The sequence below is a fragment of the Neoarius graeffei genome, chromosome 2 (assembly GCF_027579695.1).
Source record: "Neoarius graeffei isolate fNeoGra1 chromosome 2, fNeoGra1.pri, whole genome shotgun sequence".
Lineage (NCBI taxonomy): Eukaryota > Metazoa > Chordata > Actinopteri > Siluriformes > Ariidae > Neoarius > Neoarius graeffei.
The window spans coordinates 97,265,337-97,290,299 of NC_083570.1; the positions used below are offsets into that span (position 1 = coordinate 97,265,337).

Below are 24,963 nucleotides of genomic sequence, written 5' to 3' on the forward strand. Positions count from 1 at the left end.
TCAAGCGTTTAGTCAATGTTGTGTAAAATTCTGCCATATGTTTTACTATGTCATATGAATTTTCTTCTAATTCCCAAGCACTGAATAACTGAATGAAAATGCATTCTGAATAACTGCTATTTATTATATTGCAGATAAGCTTTTCAATATATAGCTTGTAATGTTCATCTTGATCTGCAATAATTACAATATCAAAGATATCACAGGAAATCTATGGTTCACCAGCATGCAATGAATCTGATTTGTTTCTTAGTTACAGGTTTCTGTTACATGCTTCTTGCAATGGTATGTAAACTAATATTAGCTAGCTAGTTGTTAAGTTGAAGAGGTTAAAGGTATCTTTTTCGTGGTAAATGTTTAATTAACAAAGAACTAAAGTAGCACAGTGACAACAACAATGTACAGATATAAGTCAAAAACATTTTGTAATTAAGAATTAAATTCAGCCATTTCATCTTGATCAAGCCCCATCTTCCTTTTGTCCTCGTTTTCTATTATGTTATGCTCACAGATGGGAGCCCAGGAATTAAATAAATGCAATAAAAACAAACTGTAATAGTAGGTATTGTATTTAAAACTGCATGGATGTGCCAGAAGCCAAAATAAAACCATGCATGCGGGGCATTCTCAGTCAAAAGGGATTAATGATCCAAAAGTGGAGTCTGGTCCATTAACACAAGAACTTATTGCCCTGTTTGTGTACAGAAAACAACCAAGTTATTAAAACTAAGAAGGGGATATAGAAACCACTCAATGGGATTAGATCCTTACACGCTAACAAAGAAGGATTTTTTCCATGAGTTGGAAAATTATCCATCCGTTGAGTTCCCCGACATCTCAAACTACCTGGTGCTGCAGACATCGTTCTACACGGACACACAGATGAAAACCTGGAAGAGTATGGAGGTGTGCAATTTTTTATATGTGGCTGGGTTAAAGATCTGAGGATCAGGACACTACAAGATAGATGGCGGTAGACAGATCTAAGTGCAGGGAGAGCGTTTATTAGCAGGTGTGATATTTACAAAAACGAAAGCAAAACAGAAAGTAGAATCATAAAGCAGAGTATTTAAACAGCGTTATAAACATGGCTCGAAACAAACATGACAGTGATAATGACAAAGTCTCTGTGAAAACAGCGTCCGTATCTGTGCGTGCTGATTGCACTCAAATCAGTATCAGGTGTTTCCATAACGACCGGGTCCCAAGCGCGTGCGGCCGCTCGAGCTGTGCCAGGCTCAAGCTTGCAAAGGCATGACAGCCAAGTGTTCACCTGCTGTGTGACCACAACTTTTAGCTCATGTGTATATCACCATGCTTCACTGCCAAAATGCCTCATTTTCATCGATAACCCATCGCAAAGTATCATGAGCTGTAGTGTTACAGGAGCTTAACGAGGCGAATATGACGTCGGATGCAACCCAGCAATTGTACCCTACTACAAGTAAAAAATAGCTTCAACTTGGGAAAAAAAAAAATCACGGCCCACTAGATGGTGCTTCGTGGCCCACTAATGAGCCACGGCCCAGTGGTTGAGAAACACTGCTACTGTATATACTATTGCATTTTGCTAAATTTAGACACATCGACATAAGTAACAGTAAATGTGATTTAATAGTTAGTCTTGATCTATTACATAGATGAACACTATTGGTTTTGGTGACATATATTCATTCAGGGTGGCACGGTGGTGTAGTGGCTAGCGCTGTCGCCTCACAGCAAGAAGGTCCTGGGTTTGAGCCCCGGGGCCGGCGAGGGCCTTTCTGTGTGGAGTTTGCATGTTCTCCCCGTGTCCGCGTGGGTTTCCTCCGGGTGCTCCGGTTTCCCCCACAGTCCAAAGACATGCAGGTTAGGTTAACTGGTGACTCTAAATTGACCGTAGGTGTGAATGTGAGTGTGAATGGTTGTCTGTGTCTATGTGTCAGCCCTGTGATGACCTGGCGACTTGTCCAGGGTGTACCCAGCCTTTCGCCCGTAGTCAGCTGGGATAGGCTCCAGCTTGCCTGCGACCCTGTAGAACAGGATAAAGCGGCTAGAGATAATGAGATGAGACGAGATGTGCTCATTTCCTGCACTAAAAGCTTCGATGCTAGTCAAGCTGAAAGTGACGCGTTCTGGACGGCGGTCGAAAACAGTTTGTTTCCTAAATAGCCAAAACCACAACATGTTCTCAAAAACACCAATGGTGCCAAAAGTGGTCATATGCTCGATACCAATGCAGGTTCTTCTTTGGTAAAGAAGTCTTTATCGGTTTTCGAAAATTTTAATTTCATGTATTTTGTGCATTCGCAAAAATGGTCAGGATAGCCATTTCACCATCTCATCTCATTATCTCTAGCCGCTTTATCCTTCTACAGGGTCGCAGGCAAGCTGGAGCCTATCCCAGCTGACTACGGGCGAAAGGCAGGGTACACCCTGGACAAGTCGCCAGGTCATCACAGGGCTGACACATAGACACAGACAACCATTCACACTCACATTCACACCTACGGTCAATTTAGAGTCACCAGTTAACCTAACCTGCATGTCTTTGGACTGCGGGGGAAACCGGAGCACCCGGAGGAAACCCACGCGGACACGGGGAGAACATGCAAACTCCACACAGAAAGGCCCTCGCCGGCCCCGGGGCTCGAACCCAGGACCTTCTTGCTGTGAGGCGACAGCGCTAACCACTACACCACCGTGCCGCCCCCGCCATTTCACCATGAAATATTAATTTTGGCTGATAATATGCTATACTATACTACCCCAAACATGTACCCATTCTACCAGAATCAAGTGTCAAATTTGACCTTTGCCCTACTTTTAGAAATCAAAAAGGCAATTTTCTGTTTCTGACTGTACTATTTTCCAAAAATCATAAAAATAGTATAATATTGATATAATGACCTTGTATTTTTTCTTTAGTGTATATTCTTTTGTAGATTATTGACACATTGATATATTTTATCAAAAGCTATATAAAAAAAATTACAAAAATTCTCAAATGTGATGGTTATCGCTTGAAAAACGTTGCATTGGTGTTTTTTCTACTTTTAGCCAAAACTATTGCCTCTACATAAATTAAATGTATTATTCATTATATATCACTTACATTTGCTCTTTCTATTCGTACTGTCAAATCACATGTTTCTCTAATATTTTCAGGTCAAGATCAAAAGTCTGAAAAACTATTAAAATAGACAAAAATGTAATTTTCACCATGCAATATTTTTGGCTGATAACATGCTGTTGTAAATCACCCCAAATATATACCCATTCTATCTGAATCAACTGTCAGAGCTTACCTTTGACATACTTTCTGAGGTCAGGTCGATCATTTTCAGTTTTTATTGCAATAATTTTATCAGCTGTTTACATGTACAGATACAGTGTCTTTCAAAAGTATTCATCCCCCCTGGTGTTTGTTCTGTTTTGTCGCATTACAAGCTGGAATTCAAATGGATTTTTGGAGGGTTAGCACCATTTGATTTACACAACATGCCTACCACTTTAAAGGAGAAAACTGTTGTTTTATTGTGACACAAACAATCATTAAGATGAAAAAACAGAAATCTGGAGTGTGCATAGGTATTCACCCCTTTCGTATGAAACCCCTAAATAAGAGCTGGTCCAACCAATTCACTTCATAAGTCACATTATTAGCTGATTAAGATCCACCTGTGTGCAATCAAAGTGTCACATGATCTGTCACATGATGTCTGTATAAATCAACCTGTTCTGGAAGGACCCTGACTCTGCAACACTACTAAGCAAGCAACATGAAAACCAAGAAGCCTCCAAACAGGTCAGAGACAAAGTTGTGGAGAAGTATAGATCAGGGTTGGGTTATAAAAAATATCCCAAACTTTGAATATCCCAGGGAGTACCATTAAATCCATTATAGCAAAATGGGAAGAAAACAGCACCACTACAAACCTGACAAGAGAATGCCGCCCACCAAAACTCACAGACTGGGCAAGGAGGGCATTAATCAGAGATGCAACAAAGACACCAAAGATAACACTGAAGGAGCTGCAAAGATCCACAGTGGAGATGAGAGTATCTGTCCATAGGACCACTTTAAGCCATACACTCCACAGCGTGGGGCTTTATGGAAGAGTGGCCAGAAAAAAGTCATTGCTTAAGAAAACACATTTGGAGTTTGCCCAACAGCATGTGGCAGACTCCCCAAACACATGGAAGAAGATTCTCTGGTCAAATGAGACTAAAATTGATCTTTTTGGCCATCATGGGAAATGCCATGTGTGGCGCAAACCCAACACACTGAGAACACCATTCCTACAGTGAAGCATGGTGGTGGCAGCATCATGCTGCGGGGATATTTTTCATCTGCAGGGACAGGAAAGCTGATCAGGACTGAAGGAAAGATGGATGGCATGAAATACAGGGCAATTCTGGAGGAAAACCTGTTTGAGTCAGCCAGAGGTTTGAGACTGGGACGAAGGTTCACGTTCCAGGACAGCAGGACAATGACCCTAAACATACTGCTAAAGCTACAGTGGAGTGGTTTAAAGGGAAACATTTAAATGTCTTGGAATGGCCTAATCAAAGCCCAGACCTCAATCCAATTGAGAATCTGTGGCATAACTTGAAGGTTGCTGTACATCAACGCAACCCATCTAACTTGAAGGAGTTGGAGCAGTTTTGCCTTGAGGAATGGGCAAAAATCCCAGTGGCTAGATGTGCTAAGCTAATAGAGACATACCTCAAGAGACTTGCAGCTGTAATTGCAACAAAAGGTGGCTCTACAAAATATTGATTTTGGGAGGGTGCACACTCCAGATTTCTTTTTTTCTCATCTCATCTCATTATCTCTAGCCGCTTTATCCTTCTACAGGGTTGCAGGCAAGCTGGAGCCTATCCCAGCTGACTACGGGCGAAAGGCAGGGTACACCCTGGACAAGTCGCCAGGTCATCACAGGGCTGACACATAGACACAGACAACCATTCACACTCACGGTCAATTTAGAGTCACCAGTTAACCTAACCTGCATGTCTTTGGACTGTGGGGGAAACCGGAGCACCCGGAGGAAACCCACGCGGACACGGGGAGAACATGCAAACTCCGCACAGAAAGGCCCTCACCGGCCACGGGGCTCGAACCCAGGACCTTCTTGCTGTGAGGCGACAGCGCTAACCACTACACCACCGTGCCGCCCGATTTCTTTTTTTTTTCATCTTAATTATTGTTTGTGTCACAATAAAACAACAATTTTCACCTTTAAATTGCTAGGCATGTTGTGTAAATCAAATGGTGCTAACCCCCCAAAAATCCATTTTAATTCCAGTTTGTAATGCGACAAAACAGGACAAACACCAAGGGGGATGAATACTTCTGCAAGACACTACTTTAGGGAGTAAACACAATCTTCAGTGCATATTGTAATGGAAATAAATAGCAAACAGATGGAGTTTCTATAAAATGATACATAACAAGAAAGTTCTCTTTAAAAAGAGAACTCTATCAGATTTGGTTGTCAATATGTATGAAGAGAAGTTGTCGTCAGGCTTTTAAAAAGTGTAACTGGTAAATAGTGCAGTGAAAGTGTATATTGGATATAGTGTAAATGTATTGTAAGAAGAGTAACATTACAGGACTGTGTGTCTGTATAGGGATAACTGGCTGTGGAGTGAGTCGCTAGGTGAATATTGCGAGGCAAATGATGCGAGGCTGTTAACGTTAACATTGTCAGTTTACGTTTGAAATGGATGAAGCCTTGAAATTGTCAGTGACAACTTCAGATCTCTAGTTCATTTTGAATTCACAATTTATTAACAGTAAAAATCCCAAAAATAGCACAAACCTAAAACCAAGAAATAAAAATGGTAGTCTACAGAAAATACTACAGCTCTTATAAATAAAACTGTGACATTCGGACAAAGTTATGTGGCAAGTGTGGTGTCAAAGTATTGTGTGTATTAATGTACTGTATATTACAAATCACTAACTCCAGAATACAGTGCTTCACTGGAAAGCCACTCCCATAAATCTCTTCTAAGTGCCTTCACTGAGAAAGTAACATACTAAACTCAACTGATGTTAATGCAAACCAAAATCGGAGTGAGAAAGAGTCTAATAGAGTCAGTTTCAGGATATGGAACACATGGTGCTTTTCTCAGAGCAGCGAGAGTCACAGGAACCTTCTGGAGACTGCATGATGGAGTCCCGACCATCAAAGTCTGGAGAGTCCATTTCAATGTGAGGGTCCTGGAGACCACCATCCTGCAAGGCATCTTTATAATGAGACTGAGATAGATAGATAGATAGATAGATAGATAGATAGATAGATAGATAGATAGATAGATAGATAGATAGATAGATAGATAGATGAGAAGATAGAAAGAGAGAAGGAGAGAGATGAATATCTACATAGCTGTAAGGAATTGATATCTGGCCTTATGGCTCCTTCGCATAATGATTTTTACGAGTGAATATTTGAATAGCTGACAAATTATTGAGAAACTTCAAAAGTAGTGTTTCTAACTGTTAGATACTGACAGGGTTGTGTTGTGACACCACCTTAATTGCTGCAATTTCAAATGTACTCATTTATTCATTATTTTTTGGGATTGTTACCTTGTTGCAAGACACACCCACATTATTTTAGGGCTGTCAAGCAATTAAAAAATGAATCTAATTAATTACATACTCTGTGATTAATTAATCTAAATTAAATCACATCCGTCAATTTTTGCTGTGACGGTATTTAAAATAAAAATATTTCAATTCAAATTAATTTTGGCAGATGAGTGAATCAATGAATAATCAACATTATAGACTTTAAAGTTCAACGTCTCTATTATTATTATTATTATTATTATTATTATTATTATTTGTGCAGTAACACTGAGGTCACTGTGATTGCTAATCGAAGTCCAGTGATCCCCCAGTTAGTGCAATATATTCAGCTCCTTGTTTTGTCTTGTTTTGTTCTCTTTTCAATGTGCTGGATTTTGGACACAATTGTGTTTTTCGATGGTGGCTTATAAACTGTGTCAGAAGATGCTATTTGTAAAGCTTCTGCTAACCCCCTGTCCTCGATCACCGAATCTGGTTTGCAGGCCATTGCAATCCATTTAGCAAAGGAGTTAGTTAGTCAGTCACGGGTAGACTTGCTAAGTTTGCGTCTGAATGCCTGGTCGGGTGTGGCTTGACAAGGCTGGCTGCAAGCGTTAGCATCAAGGGGTGTGCTAGCTCGTACCTCCAAGTTTGCTCCTAAATACTTTGCATTGAAGCGATATTTCAGACTTGATGAACTATGGTATGAAAATTCCTTATTGCAGAAATTGCAGAGAATGAAGCGCCTGTCAACATTTCCATCAGGGCGTTTTTTTTAAACACAAATCTTCCATTCACTGGACCAAGCAGCGCGTTCTCATCTACCTCCTTCATTTTACAGTCACTTGTGGCCAGAACAGCACTGGGTCAAAGGTCACTATGGAATGCAATTAATCAGAGTTAATTTTTTAACACGTTACTTTTTCTGTGATTAATTAATCGAAATTAATGTGTTATTTTGACAGCCCTGATTCTTTTCTTTTTTTTTTTAATGAGGGTGTTGCTGTAAGCCTTTGCTCACAAGTGTAAACTATCATTATCAGGGACAATATCGTATTACTGGGCGGTTTACGGTTATTTAGCACAAAAGTCTTTTAGCACAAGTTCTAAAGTCTCTTAGCACAAGATCCAAGAACACTTAATCTTTATTATGAATACTTACTGATCATGTTTAAAGATCTCATCTCATCATCTCTAGCTGCTTTATCCTTCTACAGGGTCGCAGGCAAGCTGGAGCCTATCCCAGCTGACTACGGGCGAAAGGCGGGGTACACCCTGGACAAGTCGCCAGGTCATCACAGGGCTGACACATAGACACAGACAACCATTCACACTCACATTCACACCTACGGTCAATTTAGAGTCACCAGTTAACCTAACCTGCATGTCTTTGGACTGTGGGGGAAACCGGAGCACCCGGAGGAAACCCACGCAGACACAGGGAGAACATGCAAACTCCACACAGAAAGGCCCTCGCCGGCCACGGGGCTCAAACCCAGGACCTTCTTGCTGTGAGGCGACAGCGCTAACCACTACACCATGTTTAAACCACTACACCATGTTTAAAGATGTTTGATGGATTTTTTTTTCAATGAAAGTTGCCGAGATTCCGATCGAAAATGAGCGATTGTATTTCCCCACTCTGCCATCTTGGAACCGCCATGTTTGATATGAAAACAGTAATATGTGATATCAAATGGACTTTTAATAATTTGAGTATGTTTTTAGGAATAGATTCCGCTCTTAGTCGACAAAACACATGTTGTCAAGCAGGGCAAGAGACGTAATCCCCTGGTTAATTAATCCGGCGAATGCGTAATTATTGACAGTCAGTTGAATTTGTGATATGATCAGAAGTGACTGAAGTTATCTATGAAGGTGCACACAATTCAAAGTTTGTTATGGCTTAACTACAAATATCCAAAGACACCAAAGAACTGGATTTTCAGTCCACATTTCAGGGATCAACAACTGATCCTTAACATGCACAGCAGCAGAAATTCCAGCTTCCAGTCCCTAAGCAATCATAATAAACCCATTCCTATATCAAGATGGGTATTTTTTTTTCCGATTATTGTGACCATAATCCAGAGTTGTGCTAAAGAACAGAGTTGTCCTAAGAGACTTTGGATTTGTGCTAAAAGACTTTGGATTTGTGCTAAGAGACTTTGGATTTTTATTTTTCAATTATTGTGACCATAATCCAGAGTTGTGCTCAAGAACTGAGTTGTGCTAAGAGACTTTGGACTTGTGCTAAGAGACTTTGGACTTGTGCGAAGAGACTTTGGACTTGTGCGAAGAGACTTTGGACTTGTGCGAAGAGACTTTTGTGCTAAATAACCGGATACCTTACAAGGCCAATAAGACTACCAAGTCCTATCTATCTTTCAATGATAAAAAGACATCAGGTTACATTTTCGGCATCTGCATCACATCATTATTTGCTTTGAACAAATGGTTTCAGGTGGATCATTTTGGATGTTTGTGAAACCAAGAACCAAGCCCAACCTTGCTCACAGACAACTCCTCTACCCGGCCCTCTTCCATGGACTCTTCCAAAGAGTTGCCGGATGTTTCCATTTTAATACGATGAGAGCGGATCGACTTCACATCGTCTTCATCTTCACCTGTAACTGACGGGAACATCTGGAGAAAGAGTCAAAACTTATCACATAGCAGACCAGAAGGAAAAATAAATTGGAGTTGTACAGGAGTGAATAACAGTGAACAAAATCCTGTAATAACATCTATCTATTCATGGGACTTCACAGGACAGGACATACCGTACTGTATTACATTAGATTGGAGGTTGTCAAGGGCTCAATATGAGAACCAATATATCAGAGTACAAAAAAAAAAAAAAAAACAATATTTAAGGATGAGCTAAAGGAAATGATCAAATTAAACCATGACTAGAAATGACAAATAATAAGTAAATTCTGTAGTGGTACAGTGTCAGTACAATTGTCACAATTTTATATGATATTTAAATATCAATTTATGCAATTCACATACTGGCTCACATGTTGTTGTTATTATTATTATTATTATTATTATTATTATTCACATTAAATGTGCTAATATTAAATATACAGTATACTATGTTTTTAATGTGCTATATTTAAATAATATTGGCTGGCTTTTTTTGTGGCATATCAGATATATTCCATTCAGCTAGCATGATATTGAATGAATTGAAGACAAGTTCACTATCATGCTCGCTGAATGAAATATATCTGATATACCACGAAAAAAGCCAGCCAATGTTGTTTATTATTATTATTATTATTATCTCATCTCATTATCTCTAGCCGCTTTATCCTGTTCTACAGGGTCGCAGGCAAGCTGGAGCCTATCCCAGCTGACTACGAGCGAAAGGCGGGGTACACCCTGGACAAGTCGCCAGGTCATCACAGGGCTGACACATAGACACAGACAACCATTCACACTCACATTCATACCTACAGTCAATTTAGAGCCACCAGTTAACCTAACCTGCATGTCTTTGGACTGTGGGGGAAACCGGAGCACCCGGAGGAAACCCACGCGGACACAGGGAGAACATGCAAACTCCACACAGAAAGGCCCTCGCCGGCCACGGGGCTCGAACCCAGGACCTTCTTGCTGTGAGGCGACAGCGCTAACCACTACACCACCGTGCCGCCTATTATTATTATTATACATTCAATGGAACTTTTATAGATTTGTTTACAAATTGTCACAGTCGCTCACTAGCATGGAAGTTTTACGCGTAATATGTATCTTATGGCATTTTCAATTCACTGCGACAATTCACTCCGACGTGTGATGTTGTGTTGTCTTGACAACCATGCAATATCAAACCATATTCAACGATCATTCTCCATTGGGTAGAGTGACGTAATACACGTAGGATAAGCGATATGCTAACAATATTGCATGCTATCGAACCAAATGAATGAAACTCGCTAGAAGGGAATAGAATATATTCCATCGAAAAAATGTCCTGTATGTACAATAATTAAATAATATTGGCTGGCGTTGAGTGGTATATCAGATATATTCCATTCAGCTAGCATGATATTGAACGAGTCAAAGACTCGTTCAATATCATGCTAGCTGAATGGAATACATCTGATATACCACGAAAAAAAAACACTCAATATTATTATTATTATTATACATACACACTCTCTTTTCCAGTTTTTTGATGTCCGTTGGTATGTCTTTCTCTCGTAAATATGTGTAAAGAATGTCTAATGAAGTTTTGGTAGCCTTTTGGGTGTTCAACACATGTTTCTCTTTCCTGGCAAACAAAGAAATGCTTCTGTGTATGTGCAACAGAAAACTTTCTCACTGGACATTCGCATCACCTCAGACGTGTGACATCATGTTGTCTTGACAACCATGCAATATCGTAACCATATTTAATGCTCATTCTCCATTGGGTAGATTGACGTAATACATATAGGATAAGCAATATGCGAACAATATTGCATGCTATTGAACCAAATGAATGAAACCTGCTAGAAGGGAATAGAACACATTTTTATTTCATCAAAAAAAGGGTCCTGTATGTACAGTGGGGCTTGAAAGTTTGTGAAACCTTTATTTTCTATATTTCTACATAAATATGACCTAAAACATCATCAGATTTTCACACAAGTCCTAAAAGTAGATAAAGAAGGCCCAGTTAAACAAATGAGACAAAAATATTATATTTGGTCATTTATTTATTGAGGAAAATGATCCAATATTACATATCTGTGAGTGGCAAAAGTATGTGAACCTCTAGGATTAGCAGTTAATTTGAAAGTGAAATTAGAGTCAGGTGTTTCCAATCAATGGGATGACAATCAGGTGTGAGTGGGCACCCTGTTTGATCATGGCACAAACAAAGGAGATTTTAGAGGACCTCAGAAAAAGCGTTGTTGATGCTCATCAGGCTGGAAAAGGTTACAAAACCATCTCTAAAGAGTTTGGACTCCACCAAATCCACAGTCAGACAGATTGTGTACAAATGGAGGAAATTCAAGACCACTGTTACCCTCCCCAGAAGTGGTCGACCAACAAAGATCACTCCAAGAGCAAGGCGTGTGATAGTCGGCAAGGTCACAAAGGACCTCAGGGTAACTTTTAAGCAACTGAAGGCCTCTCTCACATTGGCTAATGCTAATGTTAATGAGTCCAACATCAGGAGAACACTGAACAACAATGGTGTGCATGGCAGGGTTGCAAGGAGAAAGCCACTGCTCTCCAAAAAGAGCATTGCTGCTCGTCTGCAGTTTGCTAAAGATCACGTGGACAAGCCAGAAGGTTATTGGAAAAATGTTTTATGGACAGATGAGACCAAAATAGAACTTTTTGGTTTAAATGAGAAGTGTTATGTTTGGAGAAAGGAAAACACTGCATTCCAGCATAAGACCCTTATCCCATCTGTGAAACATGGTGGTGGTAGTATCACGGTTTGGGCCTGTTTTGCTGCATTTGGGCCAGGACGGCTTGCCATCATTGATGGAACAATGAATTCTGATTTATACCAGTGAATTCGAAAGGAAAATGTCAGGACATCTGTCCATGAACTGAATCTCAAGAGAAGGTGGGTCATGCAGCAAGACAACGACCCTAAGCACACAAGTCGTTCTACCAAAGAATGGTTAAAGAAGAATAAAGTTAATGTTTTGGAATGGCCAAGTCAAAGTCCTGACCTTAATCCAATCAAAATGTTGTGGAAGGACCTGAAGCGAGCAGTTCATGTGAGGAAACCCACCAACATCCCAGAGTTGAAGCTGTTCTGTACGGAGGAATGGGCTAAAATTCCTCCAAGCCGGTGTGCAGGACTGATCAACAGTTACCGGAAACATTTAGTTGCAGTTATTGTTGCACAAGGGGGTCACACCAGATACTGAAAGCAAAGGTTTACATACTTTTGCCACTCACAGATATGTAATATTGGATCATTTTCCTCAATAAATAAATGACCAAGTATAATATTTTTGTCTCATTTGTTTAACTGGGTTCTCTTTATCTACTTTTAGGACTTGTGTGAAAATCTGATGATGTTTTAGGTCATATTTATGCAGAAATATAGAAAATTCTAAAGGGTTCACAAACTTTCAAGCACCACTGTATAATCTCTCATCTCATCTCATTATCTCTAGCTGCTTTATCCTGTTCTACAGGGTCGCAGGCAAGCTGGAGCCTATCCCAGCTGACTACAGGCGAAAGGCAGGGTACACCCTGGACAAGTCGCCAGGTCATCACAGGGCTGACACATAGACACAGACAACCATTCACACTCACATTCACACCTACGCTCAATTTAGAGTCACCAGTTAACCTAACCTGCATGTCTTTGGACTGTGGGGGGAAACGGAGCACCCGGAGGAAACCCACGCGGACAACATGCAAACTCCACACAGAAAAGCCCTCGCCAGCCACAGGACTTGAACCCGGACCTTCTTGCTGTGAGGCGACAGCACTAACCACTACACCAGCGTGCCGCCCCCCATTGTATTATATATGTATACATCTGTACCAGTTCCTCTTCATCAATAGGAGGCTCAGCAGCAGAGATAGCAGCCTTGCTGATGGTTTGAGCTTCAAACTGAGGGCAGGCAGCCTGTGCATTCCCATCTTTATCCCTCTTCCCCTTCAGCCAATATGTCTCGATCTCCACATTACCCTGTAGGATAAATGAGATTCTTAATGCATGTAAATAAATATGTTTTTTGGCATTATTACATGCCATGTACTAGAAATGCATGCAGTGCTGATGTTTTTGAAGAGAGGGGCTTTTTCAGTAACAGAGACTATAATTAGACCATTTTAATGATACAAGACAACAAGAAGCAATCTGCATACAACCCCGGAGGAGAGGAACATAACTGGAGAAAATGTGTTTATTTGCACATTCATACACACCCAGAAAGTGGACTTTGTGTTAAAAAAGTAAAAACAGTCAATGGCATTGTTCTGTTGGTCATTAGTGAGATATAATAATAATAACAGAGCAGCGCATGAATTGACATAGCACTGCTGAGGTTGCTGAAGAAGAAAACACACCCAGATTTATTTAGATTTATTCTTAAAAAGGTGATGGATGATGTGGTTTACACAACAGTTATTTCCAGTCCATGAGTTTGATTGTATGAGTGGCATTCCAAGAGTGTTGATACCGTATTTGCCTGGGATGTTTCACTGTGTGTATCGCTCACTGAGCTCTATATAAAATCTGCAGATCTCATAGCCTATTCCCCGCTGTAGAGACGAGTGAAGCCATCTGCCTGCCATCTTACCACTCCCATCACCCATATTTGGTTTATGTGTTAAACAGTGGTATCTGATCAAATTTACTCCAAGAAAAGTATCACCGGGCGGCACGGTGGTGTAGTGGTTAGCGCTGTCGCCTCACAGCAAGAAGGTCCTGGGTTCGAGCCCCGGGGCCGGCGAGGGCCTTTCTGTGTGGAGTTTGCATGTTGTCCGCGTGGGTTTCCTCCGGGTGCTCCGGTTTCCCCCACAGTCCAAAGACATGCAGGTTAGGTTAACTGGTGACTCTAAATTGACCGTAGGTGTGAATGTGAGTGTGAATGGTTGTCTGTGTCTATGTGTCAGCCCTGTGATGACCTGGCGACTTGTCCAGGGTGTACCCCGCCTTTCACCCGTAGTCAGCTGGGATAGGCTCCAGCTTGCCTGCGACCCTGTAGAAGGATAAAGCGGCTAGAGATAATGAGATGAGATGAAAAGTATCACCTGACTTTTTTCCCTTTCATTACCTCCTCTTTTTTCCTCACATTTACCCCATTCCTTACATATCTTTATAGTGCTGTCCTTCACTGTTATTGTTTTTTTTTTCTTTTCCAGTTCAGTCTCTGATCATTTTTTTTTTGAACGGCTCTTTTGCTACTATAATCATTTCAACAGAGATTCAGTGTTTTTCTTATACAGAGTATCTTTCTCTTTCATATATCTCTTCTCCCTTTCTATCTATCTATGTTATTTTATTTATTTATTTATTTATTTATTTATTATACCAACACAAAGGCTGTACAATACTTCCTTTCTCTTTAGGACAGTTATTGAAACCGGATTATTTTCTTATTTTATTTGCCATTTTCACTTCATTCTCAGTCATGTCTTAAAAGTATTTATTGGTCACATAATTCACTGTCACAATATTCATGCAGCTTGCGACCAATATGACCAATAAATACTGTTGAGACATGACTGAGAATGAAGTGAAAATAGCAGATAACATGAGAAAATAATCCTGTTTCAACAACTGTCCCAAAGAGAAAAGAAGTATTGTACAGCCTTTGTGCTGGTATGATAGATAGATAGATAGATAGATAGATAGATAGATAGATAGATAGATAGATAGATAGATAGATAGATAGATAGATAGATAGATAGATAGAGTTGTGGTCAGAAGTTTACATACAGTGACATGAGTGTCATCTTGGATATGAATGTCATGGCAATATTTCGGCTTTCAGTCATTTCTTTGAACTGTTCTTTTTCTGTGGCAGAATGATTGTACAGCATACAGCTTTAATTAAAAAAAAATCTAAACTAGAATTTGGTGCACAAGTTTTAATTTTCTTTGGGTTTTCTGAAATCAACACAGGGTCAAAAATTTACATACACTCACTTAGATGATTAATTCAGAAGTGCTGAAACTTCCAAAATGTCTCTTATCTTGCCAAGGCTGAGGTCTCTTAACTTCCTGTTAGTGATCATGCTTGACTACAGCTGGTAGCATCTCTGTGCCTTCATAAAAAGGGTTTGTTTACAGCACTCATTGGATTGACCAGCATATAATACAATGGGAAAGTCCAAGGAGCTCAGTGCAGATTTGAGAAAGAGGATCGCAGATGTACACAACTCCAGAATGTCTCTTGTAGCCATTTCTAAACAACTCCAAATTCCAAGATCAGTTCAAACAATTGTATCCAAGTTATTGTGAGGTGTAGTCACTTTGCCAAGCCACTTTGCTTCAAGAAAACCCAAACGGTCACCCTCAGCTGAAAGGAAATTGGTTTAGATGGACAGGAACAACCCAGGAACCACCATGGCCCAGCCCTGCCATGAACTGGAAGCTGATGGATCACTGTCTACAGTTCAGATCACCATGGACTAAGAGGCTGCCATCCAAGAAATAACCCCCTGCTCCAAAATTGACACCTTCAAGCTTAACTAAAGTTTAAAGCTGACCACATGGACAAAGAAAAAGCCTTCTGGAGGAAAGCTGTATGGTCAGATGAGACAAAGATTGAGTTGTTTGGCCACAATGACCACCATGTACAGAGGGACACTGTACCAGCTGGTGGTGGCGGTAGGATCATCATGCTCTGGGGCTGTTTTGATGACAGTGGAACTGGTTCATTGCACAAAGTGGATGGAATAATGAAGAAGGAGGACTACCTCAGAATTCTTCAGTATAAACCATCAGCAACTTGAACATGACTTGGGACTTGGGAGTTACAACAGGGCAATGAACCCAAACACACATCAGAGCTGGTTGTGGAGGATAAAGCAGGCTAACATTAAGCTGAAAACAAGTCCTGACTTCAGCCCTATTGAAAATATATGGACCGTGCTTATAAGTTGTGTCCATTTAATTGAACTCTACCAATTCTACCATGAAGAGTCATGAAATATCCAACCAGAATTCTGCCAGAAGCTTGTTCATGGTAAACAAAAATGTTTGTTCAAGGTGAATCTTGCAAAGAGACATTTTACCCAAATAGTAGGTGTGCTGTATGTATATTTTTGACCCTATGTTGAATATCAAAAAACCCAAAGAAAATTAAAACTTGTGCACCAAATTCTGTTTTTTTTTTTTATTAAAACTGTATGCTGTACATTCTGCCACAGAAAAAGAACAGTTCAAAGAAATGACTGAAAGCCTAAATATTGCCATGACATTCATATCCAAGATGACATTCAGGTCACTGTATGTAGTATGTAAACTTCTGACCCGGGAGGGAGGGAGGTAGAAAAGGAAGAAGAACTATATGTAAGAGAAAGATACACTGTATAAGAGAACAACTGAAATAATCTCCATTGAAATAATTATAGTAGTAAAAGAGCCGTTCAAAAAAAAAGATCAGAGACTGGACTGGAAAAGGGAAAAAAACAATAACAGTGAAGGGGAGCGCTATAAAGATATGTAAGGAATAGTGGTAAAGTTGAGAAAATAAGAAGTAGTAATGAAAGGGAAAAAAAGTCAGGAGATACTTTTCTTGGGGCAAGTTTGATTGGATACGACGGTTTAACACATAAGCCAAATACATGCAATGGGAGTGATACAACCCCGATTCCCAAAAAGTTGGGACAAAGTACAAATTGTAAATAAAAACAGAATGCAATAATTTACAAATCTCAAAAACTGATATTGTATTCACAATAGAACATAGACAACATATCAAATGTCGAAAGTGAGACATTTTGAAATTTCATGCCAAATATTGGCTCATTTGAAATTTCAGGACAGCAACACATCTCAGAAAAGTTGGGACAGGGGCAATAAGAGGCTGGAAAAGTTAAAGGTACAAAAAAGGAACAGCTGGAGGACCAAATTGCAACTCATTAGGTCAATTGGCAATAGGTCATTAACATGACTGGGTATAAAAAGAGCATCTTGGAGTGGCAGCGGCTCTCAGAAGTAAAGATGAGAAGAGGATCATCGATCCCCCTAATTCTGCGCCGACAAATAGTGGAGCAATATCAGAAAGGAGTTCGACAGTGTAAAATTGCAAAGAGTTTGAACATATCATCATCTGCAGTGCATAATATCATCAAAAGATTCAGAGAGTCTGGAAGAATCTCTGTGCGTAAGGGTCAAGGCCGGAAAACCATACTGGGTGCCCGTGATCTTCAGGCCCTTAGATGGCACTGCATCACATACAGGCATGCTTCTGTATTGGAAATCACAAAATGGGCTCAGGAATATTTCCAGAGAACATTATCTGTGAACACAATTCACCGTGCCATCCGCCGTTGCCAGCTAAAACTCTATAGTTCAAAGAAGAAGCCGTATCTAAACATGATCCAGAAGCGCAGACGTCTTCTCTGGGCCAAGGCTCATTTAAAATGGACTGTGGCAAAGTGGAAAACTGTTCTGTGGTCAGACGAATCAAAATTTGAAGTTCTTTATGGAAATCAGGGACGCCGGGTCATTCAGACTAAAGAGGAGAAGGATGACCCAAGTTGTTATCAGCGCTCAGTTCAGAAGCCTGCATCTCTGATGGTATGGAGTTGCATTAGTGCGTGTGGCATGGGCAGCTTACACATCTGGAAAGACATCAATGCTGAAAGGTATATCCAGGTTCTAGAGCAACATATGCTCCCATCCAGACGACGTCTCTTTCAGGGAAGACTTTGCATTTTCCAACATGACAATGCCAAACCACATACTGCATCAATTACAGCATCATGGCTGCGTAGAAGAAGGGTCCGGGTACTGAACTGGCCAGCCTGCAGTCCAGATCTTTCACCCATAGAAAACATTTGGCGCATCATAAAACGGAAGATACGACAAAAAAGACCTAAGACAGTTGAGCAACTAGAATCCTACATTAGACAAGAATGGGTTAACATTCCTATCCCTAAACTTGAGCAACTTGTCTCCTCAGTCCCCAGACGTTTACAGACTGTTGTAAAGAGAAAAGGGGATGTCTCACAGTGGTAAACATGGCCTTGTCCCAACTTTTTTGAGATGTGTTGTTGTCATGAAATTTAAAATCACCTAATTTTTCTCTTTAAATGATACATTTTCTCAGTTTAAACATTTGATATGTCATCTATGTTCTATTCTGAATAAAATATGGAATTTTGAAACTTCCACGTCATTGCATTCTGTTTTTATTTACAATTTGTACTTTGTCCCAACTGTTTTGGAATTGGGGTTGTAAGATGGTAACCAGATGGCTTCACTCTGACGAGCCTATGAGCTCTCTAGATTTATATAGAGCTCAGTGGTATCACTCCACTTTTCTGTGTCCTGCACGTAAGATTCCACTTCCTAGTTTGAAATGGTCCCTATGGTAGTGTTAGTGACATCAGCAGACATGGTAAATGATACTTTTCAGGAATATAACTTGTGGCATAAAATATGAGAGCTCATCAGATGAAAATGAAAAGGAAGAATGGACGCCAAATTTACCGGAAGCACCTTTAACGTGAATGTACTATTCAATGTGCTATAAAGCGAGTGCGGCTTCTTCAGGATCTGTGTCACAAAATAAACAGAACATTTGGCCATACTGTATCCAAAATGTCACTTACACGATATTAATTTCTTGTTTATAGAACTGTTGCATTAAAGTAATATCACACTCGAGGTCATGCTGTTGTACTGAATATCAGCACTGCTGTGTTTAGCTACGGCTATGACTGAATCACAACCGTGCTGATATTCAGTACAACAGCCCTTCCTCTTGTCAGGTCAGAATTGAGGTCAGAATTTCCTGACCTGACAAGAGGGAGTGTTGTTGTGTGATATTGCTTGAGTACAATACACTCTCATTCAAAGGTTTCTGAGGATAAGCTCTGACTCCAATATGGTGCCAGTAATTTCAGTAATTTGTCCAATCCGCATCCATTTACCATACTGTGCAAAAGTCTTAGGCACCCTATTTGTGTTTTGTTTTTGTTTATTTTTTCCATATAAACTTTGTTATAGATTTCTATTTTATGACTTCTACATTATCGAGTCGGTACAAAAACATTTTAGAGTTCAAACGTTCATTTTCCAGCACAAAATTAAATGTTACAGAAAAAAAAATGTTTGAGCAGCATATTCCATAAGAGAGCACTTTTCAGATTAAAAAAGAAAACAATGAAGGCTGCTGGTTTTTTTGGCAAAATGAAGAAGCGAGTGTGGCAGTCAAAGTGTCCAGAAGAACTGTGGCTGGTTCTGTAAGATGCTCGGTAAAACCTACAGCTCATTTCCTTATCAAACTGCACTCATTGTACCACAGACTACTATACAGTGCCCTCCACAATTATTGGCACCCCTGGTTAAGATGTGTTAAAAGCCTTAAAATAAATTCAATTTTTATTGCATAAGCATAATCTCACACTGAAAATTGTAGAAAAATGTAACCCTTAACTCAAGTGAATTAAAAAATAATAATAATAATAATAAAAATCCCTAAGAAATAAAATCACCTGTTCCACAATTATTGGCACCATAACAATTCCTAGAAAATAAATGTAATTGAAGCATTTCTGTCATTTCTATTGTAGTTTATAAAGTTGATCAGAGTATCTAGGAACCTTTAATTAGTAATTTATCACATCCTGTTTCCCTGGGGTATATGTATATATATAGGGTGGTGTAGTGGTTAGCACGGTCGCCTCACAGCAAGAAGGTTCCGGGTTCGAACCCAGCGGTCGGCGAGGGCCTTTCTGTGTGGAGTTTGCATGTTCTCCCCATGTCTGTGTAGGTTTCCTCCGGGTGCTCCGGTTTCCCCCACAATCCAAAGACATGCAGTTAGGTTGACATGGGGCAGCCTTGGGCTGAGGTGCCCTTGAGCAAGGTACCGAACCCCTGACTGCTCCCCGGGCGCTGTGTGGCTGCCCACTGCTCTGGGTCCACAATCCAATAACTGTGGAGGGTGCTGTATATTTTTGTAACGCAAAGGGTCGTCTCACACCCTGTGTTTATGTTTACAGTGTTTAGCAGACACCCTTATTCAGAGTAAACTATATGACATGCTGTGTACTCACTGTACTGTATCGTACTGTACTGTAAAATAAAATGGTACCAATCATTTTATTTCATATGTAAGGACTAATTAACTGGCCTTTCGCAGATCCTATTGGGACTTAGTAAGAGTTAATCCTAGAGACAAACACACACTCCCAGACCAGGCAAGATAGGTGGTGCTAAAAGCAGGGACGGATCTACCCCAAGAATCTGACAGATGCACATTTGCAGAAATATTTTCACTAATTTTAACAGATCAATATGGATTTTCACAGGGGCATAGAGCACTCTGAGTCCTTTCTGAAGAGGGCAGCCACGGCCCGCTATGACCGCTGATTGGCCTGTTATTCACCCCTGAAACCCCACATGAGCACAACTCACCGAAAACTTTAATATGAGTCCTGGCTCCAACCGCACACACATGCCAGGATTTAAAATTTCATAACTCGGCCACTGAAAGTCCTAGCCCCGCCAAAGTTTACAAGCACATCCCTCTCCCCGAGACCTTTCGAACCAGTCCAGGCCTGGCCCGCTACGACTGCAGCTCAGCCTGTTACCCCCCAACCCCCTGCATGAGCACGGCTTGCCGAAAACTTTAATATGAGCCCTGGCTCCAGCTGCGCATGCACGCCGGGATTTAAAAACTCATAACTCGGCCCCTGAAAGTCCTAGCCCCGGCGAACTTTACAAGCACACCCGTCTCCCCAACACCTTTCAAATCAGTCCAGGCTCAGCCGCTAGGACCGCAGCTCGGCCCGTTATTCCCCCTGAACCCCCTGCATGAGCACGGCTCGCCGAAAACTTTAATATGAGCCCTGGCTCCAGCTGCTCACGCACACCGGGATTTAAAAACTCATAACCCGGCTACTGAAAGTCCTAGCCCCGCCAAACTTTACAGACACCTCCCTCTCCCCGAGACCTTTCAAAACAGCCCAGGCTTGGCCCACTACAACTGCGGCTCGGTCCGCTATTCACAGCGAATTTCAACCTCTTTCTGGAGCATTTTATTAGTTTGACCTAGATTCTTTGTTTCAGGTCACACTATACAAAGCATCGTGAGAATACAAGTAATTAGGTCAGGTAGGCATCACCGCTTACCACAGGCGGTCAAATCCTGAACCATTGGTCTGTTGGTTGAGCGTGGCTTATAGACCATGTAGCCGGCTAGCGGTAAAGTAAACAAACGCTCCGTGACCGATGGCAAGTAGTGCACATATATTTCTGACCGATGCACATGCATCAGTTGCCCCGGTCTGGATCCGTCCCTGAAAAGTGATCAGTTAGATGTGGATTGATTCCAATACATCCAATAAATAGTCATGCACATTTCTCAGTTCATGTATACTATTCCTGACCTAGATTTTTGTTTGACAGTATATGGCAACTTCTTGCCCTTCAGATATTTTGTATACATTTACATCCATGTTTCTGGTCCAACTCTAATGTACAGTCCTGTGCAAAAGTCTTAGGCATATGTAAAGAAATGCTGTAGACCAAAATGGCTTAAAAAGTAATGAAATGAAATGTTTCAACATTTTTTAAAAATACTGTAAACAGCAGTAAGCCATCATAAATGAAACAAAGTCAATATTTGGTGTGAGACAACCCTTTGCTTTAAAAAAATACAGTTAGGTCCATAAATATTTGGACAGAGACAACATTTTTCTAATTTTGGTTCTGTACATTACCACAATGAATTTTAAGCAAAATTCAGATGCAGTTGAAGTTCAGACTTTCAGCTTTAATTCAGTGGGTTGAACAAAATGATTGCATAAAAATGTGAGGAACTAAAGCATTTTTTAAACACAATCCCTTCATTTCAGGGGCTCAAAAGTAATTGGACAAATTAAATAATCTCATCTCATCTCATTATCTGTAGCCGCTTTATCCTGCTCTACAGGGTCGCAGGCAAGCTGGAGCCTATCCCAGCTGACTACGGGCGAAAGGCGGGGTACACCCTGGACAAGTCGCCAGGTCATCACAGGGCTGACACATAGACACAGACAACCATTCATACTCACATTCACACCTACGGTCAATTTAGAGTCACCAGTTAACCTAACCTGCATGTCTTTGGACTGTGGGGGAAACCGGAGCACCCGGAGGAAACTCACGCGGACACGGGGAGAACATGCAAACTCCACACAGAAAGGCCCTCGCCGGCCACGGGGCTCGAACCCGGACCTTCTTGCTGTGAGGCGACAGCGCTAACCACTACACCACCGTGCCGCCCCAAATTAAATAATTGTAAATAAAATGTTCATTTCTAATACTCGGTTGAAAACCCTTTGTTGGCAATGACTGCCTGAAGTCTTGAACTCATGGACATCACCAGACGCTGTGTTTCCTCCTTTTTAATGCTCTGCCAGGCCTTTACTGCAGCGGTTTTCAGTTGCTGTTTGTTTGTGGGCCTTTCCGTCTGAAGTTTAGTCTTTTACAAGTGAAATGCATGCTCAATTGGGTTGAGATCAGGTGACTGACTTGGCCATTCAAGAATATTCCACTTCTTTGCTTTAATAAACTCCTGGGTTGCTTTGGCTTGATGTTTTGGGTCATTGTCCATCTGTATTATGAAATGCCGACCAATCAGTTTGGCTGGATTTGAGCACACAGTATGTCTCTGAATACCTCAGAATTCATCCGGCTGCTTCTGTCCTGTGTCACATCATCAATAAACACTCGTGACCCAGTGCCACTGGCAGCCATGCATGCCCAAGCCATCACACTGCCTCCGCCGTGTTTTACAGATGATGTGGTATGCTTTGGATCATGAGCTGTACCACGCCTTCGACATACTTTTTTCTTTCCATCATTCTGGTAGAGGTTGATCTTGGTTTCATCTGTCCAAAGAATGTTCTTCCAGAACTGTGCTGGCTTTTTTAGATGTTTTTTAGCAAAGTCCAATCTAGCTTTTTTATTCTTGAGGCTTATGAGTGGCTTGTACCGTGCAGTGAACCCTCTGTATTTACTTTCATGCAGTCTTCTCTTTATGGTAGATTTGGATATTGATATGCCTACCTCCTGGAGAGTGTTGTTCACTTGGTTGGCTGTTGTGAAGGAGTTTCTCTTCACCATGGAAATTATTCTGCGATCATCCACCACTGTTGTCTTCTATGGGCGTCCAGGTCTTTTTGCATTGATGAGTTCACCAGTGCTTTCTTGCTTTCTTTCTTTCTCAGGATGTACCAAACTGTAGATTTTGCCACTCCTAATATTGTAGCAATTTCTCGGATGGGTTTTTTCTGTTTTCGCAGCTTAAGGATGGCTGTTTCACCTGCATGGAGAGCTCCTTTGACCGCATGTTTTCTTCACAGCAAAATCTTCCAAATGCAAGCACCACACCGCAAATCAACCCCAGGCCTTTTATCTGCTTAATTGAGAATGACATAACGAAGGAATTGCCCACACCTGCCCATGAAATAGCCTTTGAGTCAATTGTCCAATTACTTTTGGTCCCTTTAAAAACAGGGTGGCACACGTTAAGGAGCTGAAACTCCTTAACCCTTCATCCAATTTTAATGTGGATACCCTCAAATGAAAGCTGAAAGTCTGGACTTTATGTCCATTATATAACTATAACTTGAATATGTTTCAGTAAACTGGTAAAAAAAAAATTGTGTCAATATATATGGACCTAACTGTATATAGTAGTCTGAGGCTTAGTGAGTGCAGTTTGATAAGGAAATGATCTGTAGGTTTTACTGAGCATCTTATAGAACCAGCCACAGTTCTTCTGGACACTTTGACTGTCACACTCGCTTCTTCATTTTGCCGCAAAACCCAGTATCCTTCATTATGTTTTTTTTTCATCTGAAAAGTGCTCTCTTATGTAATATGCTGCTCAAAAAAATTTTCCTGTAACATTTAATTCTGTGCTGGAAAATGAACATTTGGAACTCTAAAATGTTTTTGTATTGACTTGATAATGTAGAAGTCATAAAATAGAAATCTATAACAAAATTTGTATGAAAAAAACAGGGTGTATAAGACTTTTGCACAGTACTGTATGTCAGTTTATTTATGTTCCCTAGGATATGTTAGTAAGTTATTTAGGTATGCATTTCAAGCTGCACTTTTTCACCTTAATTGTTATTGTTCCACGTCTTTCAAAGATAAAGTGACTGCCCTTCAGGTGCTCATAGGTGGCGCTGCTGAGCTGGATGTGCATCTCCTATAATACACATACACACAATTAATCAATCAATTAATCAAATAATGATTTCTCACTACAACAAAGACATATGTGAGGTATTACACCCTTGCTGCAAAAGTTTCTTGTTCCATTTGAAACATTCCCTACAAGCACTATTAACATATCCATATATCCCTATATCCATAGCTTGGGTATCAATAACTGTATATCTGTTTAGAATTTGAAATGAAATCCAAGTTCTTCTTTATTTCTACACTATAACACACACACATCATACACACTGTTTGTCTCTATGTACCTTTCCATTGCTTTCCATGGCAGACGCCGTGTGGACCGTGTCACCATGAAGACCGTAGCGAGGCATTTTGTGACCTACGACCCCAGCGACAACCATTCCAGAGTGGATGCCTGAAAGCAAAGTTCGTATGCTGAAGGTCAGAGGTCAAATGCATTAGATGGTAGTGGTTACAGTGGTTAAAGTGCAGTGACAACCATTCACACTCACATTCACACCTACGGTCAATTTAGAGCCACCAGTTAACCTAACCTGCATGT

At 40.7% G+C, this 24,963-nt stretch overlaps 1 protein-coding gene across 1 annotated transcript in view; it reads right to left on the reverse strand.

Annotated features, from left to right (window-relative positions):
• Positions 1–6,091: 6,091 nt before the first annotated feature.
• LOC132870331 (soluble guanylate cyclase 88E-like) overlaps positions 6,092–24,963 on the reverse strand; it is a 47,247-nt gene continuing 28,375 nt past the window's right edge. The window contains exons 14-18 of the mRNA XM_060903965.1: positions 24,707–24,816; positions 24,337–24,426; positions 13,080–13,226; positions 9,071–9,208; positions 6,092–6,226 (exon numbers count right to left, since the gene is read on the reverse strand). Coding sequence (XP_060759948.1) covers positions 6,092–6,226; positions 9,071–9,208; positions 13,080–13,226; positions 24,337–24,426; positions 24,707–24,816 — 620 coding nt within the window. The remainder of the gene's footprint in view (positions 6,227–9,070; positions 9,209–13,079; positions 13,227–24,336; positions 24,427–24,706; positions 24,817–24,963) is intronic.